This window comes from Emydura macquarii, unplaced genomic scaffold, assembly GCF_026122565.2.
Source record: "Emydura macquarii macquarii isolate MOO-44397 ecotype Brisbane River unplaced genomic scaffold, CSIRO-AGI_Emac_v2 contig_1146, whole genome shotgun sequence".
NCBI classification, from domain to species: Eukaryota; Metazoa; Chordata; order Testudines; family Chelidae; genus Emydura; species Emydura macquarii.
Genome location: NW_027131283.1, coordinates 11,618,528 through 11,635,492, shown reverse-complemented (window position 1 = coordinate 11,635,492; position 16,965 = coordinate 11,618,528). Strand labels below are relative to the sequence as shown.

General features: G+C 40.7%; 1 protein-coding gene across 1 annotated transcript in view; it reads left to right on the top strand.

Annotated features, from left to right (window-relative positions):
* Positions 1–16,965, top strand: part of FRK (fyn related Src family tyrosine kinase) — a 42,880-nt gene that overhangs the window by 13,805 nt on the left and 12,110 nt on the right. The window contains exons 2-4 of the mRNA XM_067546776.1: positions 254–375; positions 10,266–10,429; positions 11,101–11,269. Coding sequence (XP_067402877.1) covers positions 254–375; positions 10,266–10,429; positions 11,101–11,269 — 455 coding nt within the window. The remainder of the gene's footprint in view (positions 1–253; positions 376–10,265; positions 10,430–11,100; positions 11,270–16,965) is intronic.

Here is a 16,965-nt window from a genome sequence, read left to right as displayed (position 1 = left end):
GATGAGACTTTGCTAGGTAGAACGATCCTGAGTGAGGTCTTTCCAAAACTCTGGGTCAATATTGAAATGCCTCAAGGATATCTTGAGACAGTCTTTGAAATACAAGTTATATCAAAATTCCCCTTTGCTTGTTTGCAAAAAGAATGTATGCTTTGTTATATGCTATATGCTAAGTAGACACAGCGTAACAATCTTTTCTGGTCATTATTACTGACTGCTAAAATTAATGCTAGAATTTTCTTTCCTTGTTTAGATGGTTTTTTGGCCCGGTCTCACGAGCAGATGGAGAGAAACAACTGTTGTGCCCTGGAAATCAGGCAGGAGCCTTCCTAATCCGAGAAAGTGAAAGTCAAAAAGGCGAATTCTCTCTTTCAGGTATCACAAATTTTATCTTGAGAAATATTTTAAGGAGTTTCTTATTCAGCCTGGTTTTTTTTTTTTTTCAAATTTTCTAGAGTAATAAACTGCATGTATGAGAATGAAATTAAAATCCATAATAATCTCTCATTACCAAAGATACATAAAAGTTGGCAAGAGCCAATAGGTCTTTACTACCTTTTATTTTATAGCTCTTTATTAATATGCTCAAAATTCAAATGAACTTTCTGTGTTTATTGCTTTTCATTGTTCCAGTTGCCTTGAAATGGGAACTGGTTTCATAATTAAAAGCCACAAATACATTAGATTTGTACATCAATTCACCTACCGGTTCACAGAGTGGAAATTAAACACAGGGCAGATCTATCCAGGATATGCAAACAGTAGAATCTCTGCTAGACTATATCCTTAGATTTATACTGGTCTTTTTGTGGGATGGGTTTGCAAAACTGCACTTCAGAAACACATGATCAAACTTCATAGAAAAGTTAGTTGTATCTATGGTGGCAGGTTTAATTTTTTTATTTATTCAAGGTCCCTCATTCTGGCTTCAAGAGATGTGATGGGCTTCCTGGTAAAATTCTTACCTGAAAATAGACTGATTGCCTAACAAATAGGGAAAAGCATGAATTTACTTACATCAGTCATCCTAACTTCTTTCTGTGCTGAAGAACACTAGTCCTGATGGGTCATATGAACTCTTATAGCATGATGGATGTTCTTGGACACCATTCTCCAAACCTATGATACAAACATAAGCCAAAAGAATAACAGTAGAAGACACTTGGTGGGGATATAACGTTGGATACCTAGAGATGTACTGGAAGAAGCTTTCAAAGTCTTTGTTCACAGAGTAGTCTAGTGACCCTTCAGCACTTGCATTGAATTAAGACCGTTCCACACAATCAATTACATTAGTCCAGTAAAGCATTTTGCTGTTACTGGAATGGAATCCAGTAGAAGTTGCAGTATTTTGAGGCGTGTGTCAGCAGGCTAGGAAAGTGATCCAGTTTGTCATCCACATACAGTCTGGCTGTGGTATATCACCTGGAGACAGCTTAGGTGTTAAAGCACAGTCAAAAAGTATCCCTGTCAAGCCTGACAAAGGCAACAAAATACTGCAACTCCAGCTAGTATTTCCTAGTGATATTTTCCATTTCATTGTGGTTACTCACACACCGAGATCATTGTAAAACCAGAGAAAACTGCACCCTTATCTTATAAAGATGTATAATTACACACATACATAATTATATTCATATAATATGTAACCAGTGAATTGTAAGAGAGCCAAAGTCTAGGATCTGAAAACCACCACACTTTGAAAAAGTTTGGGTCTGGTTCAGAAGTTTATGGTTCTGACCCACTTCTATTAATTGTGTGATAGTTAAGTATTGCACAACAACACTTCCTTACTGTACCAACAGTACTTCTACAAAGTGGGATTTGACTATTGCAGGGGGTAGAGGTGTCAGCTTAGACATAGTTTTGAATTACCTGGAACAAATATATTTTTATTGAGTGGAAACCATGTGAAACTCCTAATGTTTTCAGCTGAGTTTGATTTTGGTTTGGAGTTTAATTTGTACTTGAAGCTCAAAGCAAAAACACAGAGGTCTGACTCTGTGAAGGTCAAAACTGAGAAAAAGATTTTTGCCCAAGCCTCTGTAACCAGGAATCTATGAGGTTCACACTAATATGGAATGAGCCAAAGATATATGAGGGAGAGATTAATAGGCAAAATTTATTTAGGTCGGTGGGGAAAAAACCTGTCTTTCTTTAAAATGAACACATTTCATTTCTAACGTGTCATTGTAAAAAAAAACCTCACATTTCATAAATGATTTAGAAGGCAAACACGACCGTTGGAACCAAACTTCAATTTTTAATTTTAAAGAGAGATTTTTGTGTGCCACAAATAGTTAAACTGAGACCACATCGAACTTTAAATAGGCCATGAAGATCTGTTATCATCCTAACTGCTTGATGTTTGTAATGTCTTTTTTTAAATTTTAAAAATACACATGTTGCAGAAGGAACTTCTATGTTGATGATTCTAGTATCTGGTGTAAAAGGCATCCATTTTTAAAAGTGCTGGTGCCAACGTAGGGATTGCCTTTTTTTAAAGGCCATAATTTAGATGTGCTCAGCTTAATTGAGAGTCACTGTCAATAACAGCAAGAGGCTTCTCTCTTGTTCTTAAATAATGACATCTGCAAGATTTATTGCATTAAATGACAATACATTTAGGTACCTTCTATACGTCTATTAATACATTTAAAACTCAAACATACCTGTTGCACCCTTCTTTTAAACCTTAGATCACAGAAGGCAACTATACTTATACTCAGTAAATTGCATGAAGGTGCTGAATCTGAGTTTGTTGCTTGCCTTCAGACTTGGGACATGTGGGCTGCCTGCCCCCGCTTTCCTAGGGATGAACATGGGACGTCCCTGACCTTCCCAGTGCTGGGAGTGGAAGCACTCAAGATACATTTGGTAGTCCCTGCCCCACATGTCCTTTTTGTATTCCCAGAACAAGGCTGTGTAGTTTCTTGTGAGGGTGGGGGAGAAGAGGAGGATGACATTTAGGCTAGGCAAGGGGTATGAAGAAGGGGTGTGATAGGCTGCTGCACACAATAGAGGCTCATGGGGAAGAGAATTGTTATACAAAGGGAAAGCTGGGAAGAAACTGCACTGTAGTTTTTGAGATCTGTCCTTTTGCCAAGTTGCCTTTTGTTGTTGTTCGTCTATATTTGTGAGGCTGTCTTGGTTTAAATTAGAAAAACAAGGTGATTGAGGTTAATGTCTTTTTTTGGACCAACTTCTTTTGGTGAGAGAAACAGGCTTTTGAGATTACAAAGAGCTGTTCTTCAGGTCTTTGGGGCAGGCTCTCCCTTTCTCTTCTATGTCTGTACAGAGCCTAGCACCCTGGCTGGGGCCTTTAAGGTGCTACCGGAATACAAATCAATAACTCCTCAAACATCCATCTAATATCCCCCTGTAATGCTGATCCCTCCCACAAACAAAGAGGGGCTTACATGGTGCATAGACCTTATACAAGTCCTCCACATGAAAGCAAATTTCACACACGGATACTAGGAAGCCAATTAAAATAACTGGATGGGCAAAAATATTGTCTTGCTTCCCAGTGCAAGAAAGCATTCTCTCGACCCCCTGAAGCAGAGAAATGGTACCATAAAAGTAGGAATGATAATACTTTTCTGAAATATGACATATAAATCCGGTCCCATGAAATTAGTATTTCACATTTATTTCCTCACTGCAATCTCGTCCTAGCGTTGTGAATGATGATAGTTACCACAGTGTTCTGAAAAGTGGGAACCTTCCATAACCTGGTTTATAGTGGATTCTGAAGATGCCAATGCATCTTTTTCCTCTTTGTATGTTTTGTTACTGAATTAATCTCAGTTCTTCCGTTCAACCTCATCCCAAATCATGCATCATCAAAATGTACTCAGCATTTAAATGCTATATTAGAAAGAAACAACTTTTGAGGCTCATTCAATCTAATTATTGTTATGATCTGGAAATATACCTACCTCTGGCTCTTATTTCTGACATTTATTCAGCGTTATAGGTAAAATCACCAAGCTCCTTAATATTTCCTATGGCATTTAGAAAATCCCCTTTTTTAAATGGCACCTATGCGCCCCCTGGTGTCCATGATAGGCAATCGCATGTTACAATACAAATATGTATTCCTGTTTAAGGAAGTGTGGGGCAGGTGTGTGTGTGTGTGTATGTGTGAATATCCTATTCAATTAAAATTGGATTAATGATGGGAAAATCTGTACTATACACTAACCGTTTTAATTTTAACATGACCAATATTTGCTATGAATTTGGCTACACTCAATATGCCCCTGAAGAGGTCCTGTAATTGCCAATACTATAAAGACAGTAATTGCGATAATTAAGTTAATGCAAAACATTGACAACATTTTGAATTATCCTAACATTCCAGGAACATATATTAAACATACACACATGCCTGAGTGTGCATGTATATATAATATAATGAGTTGGGATTGTTCCTGTTTTGAGCAGTGGGTTGGACTAGGTGACCTCCTGAGGTCCCTTCCAATCTTAATCTTCTATGGTTCTATGAGTGCATGGGATACATGATGGTGTGGCAAGGGAAATAAGAGACTTGCCAATATTTAGATCTTCAAATTAGAAGGGGAGGGGAAAGAGACTGAGAAATATATTAATTTGTTTTCCCAGCTAAACAAAAATAAAATTATAGAGGCTCCACTCGTCAACACTTAAATACACTTGCTGGCACTGTAGTCCCTAAAAAGTGTGCAGAGCATACAACTGACAGATTTCCCCGCCATTAGCCCTGAGATTCATCCTGAGGGAGGATATTAATGGGGAGGAAAACGTGTGAGATCACCTCTCCGCAACAAGGTGCCCAAAATAACTGGTGGGGCTGCAGGTAGCAAGAAACAACCTCACTCGTTTCTGCCCCTCCCCACCACTCTCCACAGGCTGATGGTATTTTCAAAGTGAAAAACTGGGACACTGCCACTGTGGTAGGATGGGGTTTTAGTGAGGGATAAGGGCAGATGACAGGCAAATAGGATTTAATGAGGGACGTCCTCCAGTGGCAGCCAGGTCAATTATACTACAGTGTAGCTGATAGCTAATATTACTGATGGAACTTACACCCATTAGCTCCTAATGAGCAATGCAGCTTTCTCCCTACCCCCCTTAAGGAGTTCATCTTGAATCATTCATTTGGAAGTGGAGGGAGAGTTGTCTCGGTCATGGGAAAATATGCAGATCCATGTTGAGTACCTTTGCTTCTGCATCAGTTGTTGGTCCCTAGCACGCACTAACCTTTCTACTCCCTAGAATCTTGGACATGGCTGAATCTGACATTCCTTTATAAAGGGAGTTCCTAACCTGTATGTAATTGCAGGGAAGGGGGAGGAGCAGAAATGGTATTACAAAGCCCTGACTGGGATGATTTAGTTGGGGCTAGTCCTGCTTTGAGCAGGGGGTGGACTAGATGATGTCCTGAGGTCCCTTCCAACCCTAATCTTTTGTGATTCTATGATCCCTGTTCTTCCTTGAACTGTAAATTGGAATTGAACTGCAATCATGGAACTAAACAAAGGCTATACATTCCTCTCACCACCTCCTTTGATCCAAAACCACCAGAGAGTCCGCTGTGGGGTTCTAGGAAAAGAGTGACAGTGCCACAATGACCCTACCACAACTACCACCATCATCTTCCACCCTCAGAACTCATGGTCATAATTTACAGAGAAGCTAGAGTGGAGTAGATGAAGCCCTTGTAGGAGGGTCCCCAACGAGGCAAAATATTAATGCCCATGTTGCTCTTTGTTCACAGTGTGATTAATAAAAGTGTTTATTAATAGTAATGCAAACATTTATCACTGAAAAATAAAATTGTGTGGTATTATTGGGCTAATTTTCATACATGCTGAGCACTCACAAATCTTACTGAAAGCTGTGGGAGCTGTATGTGCTCAGGATCTCACCATGTCAGACCATATAGCATGTAACTCTTCCGCCAGGTAGGGCCAGATTCAATATTTATGGGTTCCTCTTAAAATTACAAAACAAATCCAGCTTGAGCCCCTGCCCAGAAATCTGGGAAAACTAAATACCTATCGGGTACTTCTAATAGGCAGTTCTTCCCCCATTCACAAGCACTGAGTCTGTGTATAACAAAAAGACATTTTTTATTAAGGGGAGAGGGAGCACAGCATTAATTTAAGACTACACAACAATGACTCAAAAGTATGAAAACAACAAGTAAAACCCCCACGCCACTATATCTTGGGTGAAAGTCCAATGGAAAGTTATGTGAAAGTCCAATGGACAAATGTGCCTTTAACACCACACTCCCACCTTCTCTCTGTGGCACCTCACTCATGGTTTGTTGTCTGAGGTCAGCAAAGTCCCAAAGTCCAGGGTGTTCAGAGTCAGGTGGGTTCATCTCCAGCCCGGACTGGGAGAGGGGGTGGAGGGAGGGCAGGTGAGCAACGCCTCTGCCATTGCTACCTCTCACCACTGTCACTTATAAGGAAGTGAGACCATGCTTTACCTCATGTAAATGGTAAGGGACTAACCCATTTTGGGGAAGAAGTTGAAAACAACATCTCTGTCTTACTATGTATTTTGTTATTCAACTCTTGAAATGTCCCTGATTTGACTAGAGGACACGAACGAAGTTCAAGGATGAAGATATGATGAAAGGTCATGCTGATCCATATATAATCAGGGTAAAAAGAGAAAGTCTCCAAAGTTCCAAAAGTCCCTGTCAAATATTAAGATTTATTTGATTGCTATGATATGATTGCTAATAAGTAAACATGTTACATAACCTAGTGTAACACAGACTCTTATCATTGATCATAGATACTGTTAATCATTGTTATGTAACAAATCAGAGAAGAGGGGTGTTGATAGAAAGTAGGGTGTCTTCTTGGGTATAAGAGAGTGTATGGAGACTGAAGTCTTTGCCTTTGTTTATGTACAATCTTGTTTGTATCTACTCAGCTAGATCATTGGCCTGACATGCCTCAGTTGATCACTGGGGTGGGGCACTCTGAACCTATGCTGAAATAAACCTGTTGCTTGGATCTGAACAATGGTCTTTAGCAGTGATTTTGCCTGCTACAGGAAGCAGTGGGTGCCTGCTTTGCTAGATTCATAAGGTTACCTGTGGACCTGGTAGGTGGTCCTGAAAACATCTTTCCACCACCTCTTGCCTCTGCCACTCTGTGCTGCTGTTGCCACTGCTTCCACTCTCAGCTGTGCCCTTTGCCTGGTCCAGTCCCATAGCATCGTACCCACCTACCCCGGCTATTAGTAATCACAGTTCTAGGGTTTGCTGGGTGAAGAGGCCTCTTTGCTGCTGCATCTCTAACCACACCACCTAGCCCAATTGTATGGTGACTTCGGTGGGTAGTTGGAATCTCATTGCTGCTGCTGCTTGCTCTGGGCTGTGTTTTTCCATGACACTGTCTCCATACCAGGTCTAAAGTTCAGCCTCCAAACCACCAATGATTTCACCTCTAAGGGTTACTGAGAAGAAAAAAGGACTCTCAAATAAAAGACAGCCTATTAAGCTCTAGCTTTAAACAGTAGAGAAGAAGAAGGCTCAAATAGTTTCTAGGACCCTTAAACAGAACCCCCTCTACCACATAAAAACACGCATCTATCCCCTCCTTCTCTTGGATTTGGCTCGCTACCCCATGCTTAGCAAGTGAGGTTCAAGTTATAGTGATCTCTCAACTGGGGCATAGTAAGTGCAGTTCTGCTGCCCTTTAATCATACAATAAAGATAACAGCATTTCATTACCCCTTCATTCAAGGCTTAAGTTAAAAAAACAGCTTAAATTGATCACATAGGCAAAGTAGAGGTGTCTGTGCAAATAAGATCTGCTCATGAGGAATTTTCCGCCAGTTTATCTAATAGATAATAGGAGAAAAAACATTCAGATCACTGGCTTACATGCATTGTGTGTTTGTTTTTAAATGTCTGCCATTTGGAAGTAGCTCTTTGGATTGCCAACACTGGAGAACTAAATATTAGAAACAGATGAAATTGCTCTGTTGAATTAGACAATCTATGTGTCTTTCATGTCCCATGAAGTGGGAAATATGAGCAATCAAGGGAAAAAATGTCTTGTATGTCTATGTGTTAGATCAGATGGCCAGAAGTTTTCAAACCCAGGTGGCTAAAGTTAGGTTCCTAAATCCACATTTAGGAACCTAAAGATACGAGGCTTCATTTTGAGGAGGATTTATGGGTGGTAAGCACCTTTGTATCAAGTGAAGGTTTCCCAGTGTTGGGGAAGGGGGCCCAGCCACAGGCGTCCGTGCACACCCCTGGATCAAGCATCACATTTAGCAATAGAATAACACTTTTATCTAATCCGGGCAAAGCCAGGAGTAGATTTGGTCAGAATATCTCGCAGAGGCTACACAAACTCCTTCGCCTCCCCTGCCTCCCCAACTCATGGCTAGATACATACAGACTCTGTGTCCGAAACCAATGCAGTCTCCCCCTAGGCTCAGTCCAACCTGTCCATGCCATCTGTTGCTGGCATGAAATGTGATGTTGTTGTATGGTCTCAGCTGTCCCATCAAGGCTCCAGGCTGTGCATCTGTAAGAGTCCCCTTTTGCAAGCACCAGTACAGCAACTGGCTCTTCTCCAGTCTGCTTCTAGTTGTCTCTGCCCCAGCTCAGTGGTATTGCTTGCTACTTCTTCTTCTACCCCTCTTTCTTTGTTTTCTTTCCAAATCTTCTCAGGGCTGCCCTCATCTGCTCATTGGTTCAAGCCCTCTCAGGTGATCTGTAATTAATTCTGTGTCCTTGTTTTGGAATGGCACTTCCCCCAGCCAATCAGGTTTGCACAAAGTAAGAGGGTAGGGGAAAGGAGGGAGAAAAGAAGGGGCTCTGCCCATTCTTACACCTACCACAATGTAAACACACCTGTCCTTATGTGGCAGGCATACACCGTGCCCCACCCTTAGCATTGCTGTATCAATTGGGAAGGGGGACCCCCATATCTTTGAGGACTTCAGGGTGCTCCTGCCTTGTTATGCTCTTCCCCCTGCTCCCCTGCTCATGTGCCTCCTCCCTGCTCTTCTCTTCTCGTGCCTTAGGGCTAGATTCAGGTCCCTCCTACTTGGGTCCTTCATCCTCTTCCCTCTGCTCTTCCCCTGCCTCAGAGACAGGTCCAGGGATAGATGCTTCCAATGTGAACCATCCCAGTAGTGGGGGCCCAGTGACATTTTTCGGCCCTGCCTTCTGGCTACCAGGACTAGGGTCTCCTCCCTACACCCTGATTTGTGGCTCAGGCTCAAAGTGGCAAGGCCTGAGCATGTTGCAATGGACCACCTTCTCCACTCTGTCTGATGGCTCTGCTCAGCTCTCATATGCAGGCCATTTGAAGCATGGGATCCCACAGACGAAGGAAGCACTTCTGCTAATTGAGTAGGACCAGGTTCCCCAGCACCAGTGTCCTGGCACCAGCATGTCTGTCAGAGCTCTGTTTCTGTCTCTCTTGGGTTTGGCCCATGTTAGCAGCTATGATCTGGTTTACCTCACAGAGAGGTTGGTGATACTCATGGACCCAATCTGGGGCCTCCAGACTGTGGGTCCCTGGGATTCCCAGCTGGATGCCCAGAGTCATGTCTATTGGCAGCCAGCCATGCCTGCCAAACATCAGGAAGTAGGGGGTGTACTTTGGAAGAGTGCACTATGTTGTTATGTGCCTAGGTCAGCTCCAGCAAGTAGGAAGGCCAGTCTCTCTGCCACATCTCAGACAGGGTTCTAAGCCCTGCTGGCAGCATCTGGTTGACTCTCTTGCAGAGGGCTTTGCATTGAGAGGGGCAGGCTGTTGTCTGTAGTGGGTGGTTGTTATATAAAGAGCAAATTCCTTAAACATCTGTGACTCGTAGGGCATGCCTTGGTCTGCGAGCACCGTGGTGGGGTAGCCATAGACTACTGGACAAAGTAGTGCCAGAAGACATCTGTGATGTCCTTGAGGTGTGCAGTGACCAGGAATACGGCATAATGAGCCACTATGGTCAAGATGTCGGATGCACTGCTCTGGCGTGGCTCTGCCTTCAAATGGTCCAGTGCTAGCAACTTCATGGGCAGGCTGGTCTCTATGGGCTGGAGGGGCGCCCTGTCCTCAAACTCAAGGTTCAGCACTTGGGGGACTTATAGGTGGTAGGCATAAAATTAGTTCCTTAAATATACATTTAGGAACCTAACTTTGGTTACTCTGTTTTTAAAATGTTGGCCAGGAGCTATATTGTACTACTGTACAATTTAGTAGCTGGGAACTCATATCTCAATTTTTATTTTTTAGTCTTTGATGGAGCAATCGTGAAACACTACAGGATCCGACAGGAGGATGGAGAGGGCTTTTTTCTTAGCAAAAAGAAAACTTTTAAAACTTTGAATGCTTTTGTTGACCATTACACCAATAACAGTGATGGCCTCTGTGTAAAGCTTGGGAAGCCGTGTACAAAGGTAAAGTTAATTCTAAATTGTGCAAACTATATATTTTCAGACTAACCTGCTGGCTGCAAAATGGTGCTGACCGGATTCTTTTAGGAAGTTGTGTGGATAGGAGAACTGCTTCATTCATGGAGCTGACGTATTCATAATAAAATACCCTGATATTTTGAACAAATAATTGTGTGGCTAGAGGAAAAGAGTGCCAACTTGTGATTGATAAATAGCTACGTATAAATGTATATTGAGATTAAATCACCACGTTTGTAACTCTAGATGTCTAAATATTACTTAGACAGAACCATGAGGTTCATGCTGGAAACATTTCATTGTTCAAAAAAGCTTGCAGGGGGGGAGGTTGATTATTTTTATATGCAGGGGTATTTGACTAGTTTTAGCATTTTCAAGATTTATATAATATCAAGTTTTCATGCTCTTTCATTTCAAAGTTTTATCTGAAGCTCAAATAATTTCTTTGTAACAAGAGGTGCCCAGTAAGATGTGGATTTGTAGATGCTTTTTACATTCTCTGTTGAGTTTTATTTTTATCATCTGTGTGTTCTGTAAGGAAACTTTATTCCTCATAGCTACACCTTTAACTGATATATTTTAAACAAAGGTGTATTACACATACTGCTGAAAAAATAGCAAAAGATCTAATGTTTGTGTTTGGTTCTTTACACCAGAAAGAAGTTCCTGCTCCTTTTGATTTGTCATACGAAACCGCAGATCAGTGGGAGATAGACCGAAATTCTCTGAAACTGTTGAAAAGATTAGGTTCTGGTCAATTTGGAGAGGTGTGGGAAGGACTATGGAATAATACCACACCAGTGGCAATCAAAACATTAAAACCAGGTATGTCACACTTTACCCTGAAATGCTAATATTGTCAGGCATTGACAAGACTACCTTTTCATGTTTTTTAAATATTCTTTAATATTCTTTATTGGAAAATCAGGTACCTAATCATCTTCAAAGACCTGAATCTTCTGGGTCAAATGTAAAATTTAGATTGTTATCATTTTGAGATCCTGATTGATCCCATGGTGCTTTGTACACCCCTCCCCCCCATAAGTCCTCTCTCCAATCATATAATGTTGCTGGTATAGAATGGCTGACATGTTTCATCCTAGAGGTGGCTGCATTTCATCAGTAGGTGAAGTGATCATTTTATCTATAGCCTGTAGACTGCAAAAATCCTTCTGGTGGAGAGGTGCTACACTGCTATGAAGTGTTACAGCATTTGTGTTTGTATAAATCTCTAGGTTTTTATTCAGAGCAGTAATACAGAGTAAAACACATTAGTCTAAATAGAGATTGGAAATGTAATAACACCATGTATATTTGACATACTCTACTAATTGCTGATTATATACTGTATATACTTGTGTGAATAATGTGGTATTTGTTTGACTTTTTCTTTAACTTTTAAAATTAATTTTAAAAGTTAATCTTTTGCATTGTAACACATCTACCAGCAGATGGCATGAATCACATAGATAACAAAACTGAGCATAGGCGATATAAACATGTTTTTTTAAATGTGATATCATAACATATTTTCTTTCATTCAAAAAGCATTTGTGAGGTATTACTGGCTCTAATTCAGGAAAGTCCCATTGAGGAAGTTAAGCACATGATTAAGTGCTTTCCTGAATGGGAGTGAATTTAAGCATGCGCTTAAGTGCTTTCTTGAATTTAGGATAATATTTGCAATATACAAAAAGCAAATAAAGATGAAAAAGAATACTTTTCCCACGGGGTTCAATGTGAAAGAAAAGTTCACACATGAGTTTGAAGATAGTATGGTGGGGGAAGGGGACAGCTGACATACCTGGTGACAGAATTGGTAAGGCTTTTTAATGGCTTTATAATTATTTCTCATCAACTCAAAGACAAGACTTGGGCCAGCCTAACTCCTTTTGATCACACACCGAAGCAGTTGTACAAATTGTACTTTTTACTGATAGAGATAGAAGAATTGTTCTATAACAGTGAGACACTGTGATATTGGAGGTCCTGTTTTTAGGGGAGAAAAAAGTAAAAAACTAATGTCCTGTACTAAATTGATTGAGTAGTTAGATTATCACAACCTAAATTCTCCCTGCCATTTCAGTTGGATGCCGCATTCTTCCCCACTTCCGATCAAACTGTCGTCTACAATTGTTATACATGATTAAAATATTGCTGCCTTCCACACAAATGGGCTAGATTTTAAGGATGAAGGAAGTGGTTTTGGAATATTTAATGTGTACAATAATGCTGGAGGAAAGGTGATATGTAAATGTAAGATATTATTATCTTTGTGTTATAATGATTATTATTCTTGTTACTTGTAAACTACCAGTTGATGACTAAAAGTGAGCACCAAACTGAACTTATGCCAAGCCTCATTATGCATCATTTCTTACAGGTCAGAAATATAACACAAAGGAAGAAACAAGAGATGGAATTAATTATTGTGCAACTCCTTAGTTTGGAGTTAAAATGAAATAGGCATGGAATTAAACACGCAGGTCTATATATTAAAAATTGACAAGCCTTAAAATGTTTATTAATGTCTATATAACATTTAAAAATGAGAACAAAAAGGCAATGGTAAAAATAGAGAAAGTAAAGGCCATTAAGCATGGTATGCACAAACAATAACAAGTTAGAATTAGGAATGGACTCAAATATATACATTTTAAATTATCTCTTTTCTAAATTCTCTTTTTACATGGTAAATTATTCAGAAGGATGTATCATCTTCTATGTCTGTAAAAGCACTTACACACTTTATATAATGCATAAATAAGAATTTGATTTTGTGCATATACACACATACAAATCTGATGCCATAGAAAATTTGGGGTAAGAGTTTCAAAAGCACCCACTGATTCACAGTTAGACTTAGGCTCCTAAATCACTTTTGAAAATTTTATCCTAGGCTCCCTAGTATGAATGAAACTGTGTTGGGCATAGGAGTGCAATAGCATGTCACAGATCTAATCGAGTTCCTCCCGCTGGATACTCAGACCATGGTGAGCGGATCCAAACACTGAATCCCAGGTGCCCTTAGCTTGCTGTGGCTGGACAGAGTTTAGGTGCTGTGCCTGGCTTTGAGCCTCTAGGCACTCAGTCCAATACAGACCTTGTGTTTCATACCTATCTTGGCAGTGGGGTCTCCTGTGGCCCAGACTGCCTAACTGTTGTGACTAGTGCCATGTTCCCCAAGCCTCCCCAGTGGCTCTTTCACATTCCACAGAATGCCACCAAAGGTGTGAGCCTTCTGGATTGCAGTTTACCTTTTTAGAGGTGCGTGATGGTGAAAGCATACAGACTTACAAACTAGGCACAGGATTCTAAAAACACAATTACTTTTTCATTTACAGTACAAGCTATATACAGATTGAGACAAAATAATAAATACACCTGTATGCATTTCCCTGCCTCAGTTTCCTCACCACTCAAGAGAGTTCTTTGGGCTTGGACACAATCCTCTGGGGTATCTGGAATCCTTCCCCTGTAGCTCAGGGTTTCTCATCAGAATCATAGAGCCTTCCCTAAAGCAGCTAGATTTTCTGACCTTGCCTGGTGCTGCAGTTACACCAGAGCTCCCTTCTTTGAAAGCATACCTGTTCTCTTCCTCTCTCCTGCCCATAGCTTCCTCTATCTCTAAAAAGCCATTCCCCATATTCCCCCTGAGGTCTTTTTAACCCTCTGTTTTGTCACCTCTGTCCTTTTGTCTTGTATCGGAGTTTTCCATTCTTTCCACTTCCCCCATCCTGCAGATAAATTGGAGCAACTAACTTCAGTTAGTGTCCTTAGCATACCTATGGTTTTGTCAGATTACAGTAGTTAAGGTTTCAAAAGCACCCATTGTCCCTGGTCTGGTGGGTCAACTCCACTTTCATATAGAGGAATTCCCTGATATAATAATTCTATAATTACAACCTCATAACATCAATCAGAATTTATAAATTGTAGAGACAAATTCTCTAAATTATCACACGTCTATGCGTAATAGAGAAGGGGGGGAAAAGACTATCAGTAGAATAAAGGATAAAGCAGTGACAGCGTCTCCTAAAGGAGGGGAGGGGAAGGTAGTAAGGGAGTTAAAGATGGTAATAGAACTTGCAGTGTTGAACTATTAGGAGGATCAGAAGATGAATCCATATGGATTCTGAGTCAGTTTTTCCTGATTGTTTGGAAACTGATTTCTGATCCTGCCAATGGTGGATTATGGAGCCCTTCAAAATGTCAGGATGATTTGTCTATAGTTTTTACTTTTACACAGGGTTTCCATTAGCCTCACTGAAAGAGTCAGAAGATTTCTATTTAAACTAGAGTCTTTGATTAAAGTAATATAGAGGCTTGTGAAATATCTATAAAATCTTTTATTAATTCATCAATATTTGGAATTTTTGTTATTTGTTGCCGGCACCAGCTGTCATGGTATGTTAATTTTACAAGTATTTATACACTACTTTAACACCAATTCTGCTGTGTTGGCCAGCCACTCCCTGGTATTAGCTAGACTTTTAAAATTTTCTTTCCTATAAGAGGGCAAATCTATGTTCTAGCCAAAATTAGCCTCTTTCACTGAAAATAGTAATGCCCAAGAGTAAAACACCAGGAGAATATTTGTTGACCCTTTCCACATCAATCCTGGTTCTTAATGCAATATCTCTGATCTCAGAAGGCAATGTATATTGGACAGACAGAAAGACAAAGAAGGTTTATTGGGGCATGGCTGAAAACACAGTCATTTAAGACCTCAAATGAAAGTTTTAGCTACACTTTCTTATAGCTACTTACATTGTACAGAGAAAAACAAAGTATCCACGGGGGCATGCAGGTGGACAAACATAATCCATTTAGTGTTGGAAAAGTTACAGTAGGGACTACAAGATGCAGGCCAAGAACAGCACGGTTCAAACTTCTGGCAGTGAGTGTCTTCAGCATTTTGTCAGCCCAGGAATGACACTACTGCTGGAAAATAAGGGTTCCCTTGTGACATTATTGCTTCCAGGCCATGCTGACTATGCTAACTGGCCTCTGGGCCGGGAGGCCTACAACTATAGAATTTGTTGAAACAAGCAGTAATCACAATGACTCTGTAAGAAACACAGTAGCATCATTTTTTTTTTCTTCAGAGATTTCCTTATTGGCTCCCTTATATGTTTCCTTATCTTTGCCTCTGCCTAACAAGACATCTGTTACTTTTTAGGCATGAATAGGGAGAAAGTTACAACAGATACAAAGCAGGCTTTCTTATGAGAAATGCAACAGTATACAATAGTGACAGTGAATGCAGTAAGTCTTCAAGTTATGGGGTTGTAATCAGATTGAAACACTTTTCTTCATGTTAAGGACACCATCTTCATTCACTCCAGTTTGGTCTTATTGATTCCAACTGTCCATCAGGTACCTGAGACACAGTATACTCCAGTGGGTAGGGCACTAGTCAGGAGATGTTTTTTCTATTCCCGGCTCTACCACTGACCTGCTGTGTGAACTTGAGCAAGTCACTTTACCTCTCTTTGTCTGTTTCCCCTCCCAACCTTTGTCTTGTCTTTTTAGATTGCAAAGTTTTGGGAATGGGATTCTCTCTTACTATGTATCTGTATCACACTGAGCTCAACGGGTCCTCTAGGTATTACTGTAACAATAATAATAATCCCTCTAGGATTACCAACCTCCATCTGCTCTGAAACCATTCCTATGACACTACTGCCTCATGGACAATTATCTGCTTCTTAAATGCCTTTTACCCATTTCCTCGGCATACTTTTGTTTTATCTTCTTCAGTTCATCTCAACTACTTGACACACAATATATCAATAATATTTAGTCTTTATGATATTCCGCAAAGAAATCCATTGCAGTTTATTTACCACAGGATCCTTCTAGCTAAAACAGAGTGCAACAAGCTCCTTTTACTTTTAGACAGCAAATTTTACTTTGTTTATGTGACTTTGGAGGTCACTCTGGTCGTCGGCAGGTGAGCCCGTCTCCGCTTCCCCTCACCCTCGACTCATAAATAAGTCAAAGAAGGCTTTCCAGTATTAAAGAGCACCCTTTTAAGAGGGTTTCCTTTATTTAACGGGAAAGAACAACATGAAACAAAATGAAAGCTTCAATCAGCTACTCCACTAGAAACTCTGCCCCTGGGATAATCACTTTTATGGTTTAGTCCCTCTACCCCTGAAGCACTCCCAGGCTGGATTCCCTGCCAGGAGTTTGGGCCTCGGCTGGGCGTTTGGCCAGATGCGAGTGTTCGTCCCTAACTATGCATAGCCCTTTGTTGAGCCAGTCTCTAATGCTCCCAGAAGGTCCCATGCCTAGTTCATTCCCCTGAGCTACTTTGGCCCCTTGCCTGGGAACATTTTCCCTCTGGGCCTCTTCCTTCTTCTTTGAGCCTGTGTTCTCTAGGAAGACACCACTGGGTATAGCTTCCTACCCAGCTCCCTCAGGAGCTTCTTCTTTTCCGGGTTTCCTGACTGAGCCTTCATAAGCTTTTATTAGGCCCAAATGATCCTTATTCGATTAACTGCCACCCAGCAGTT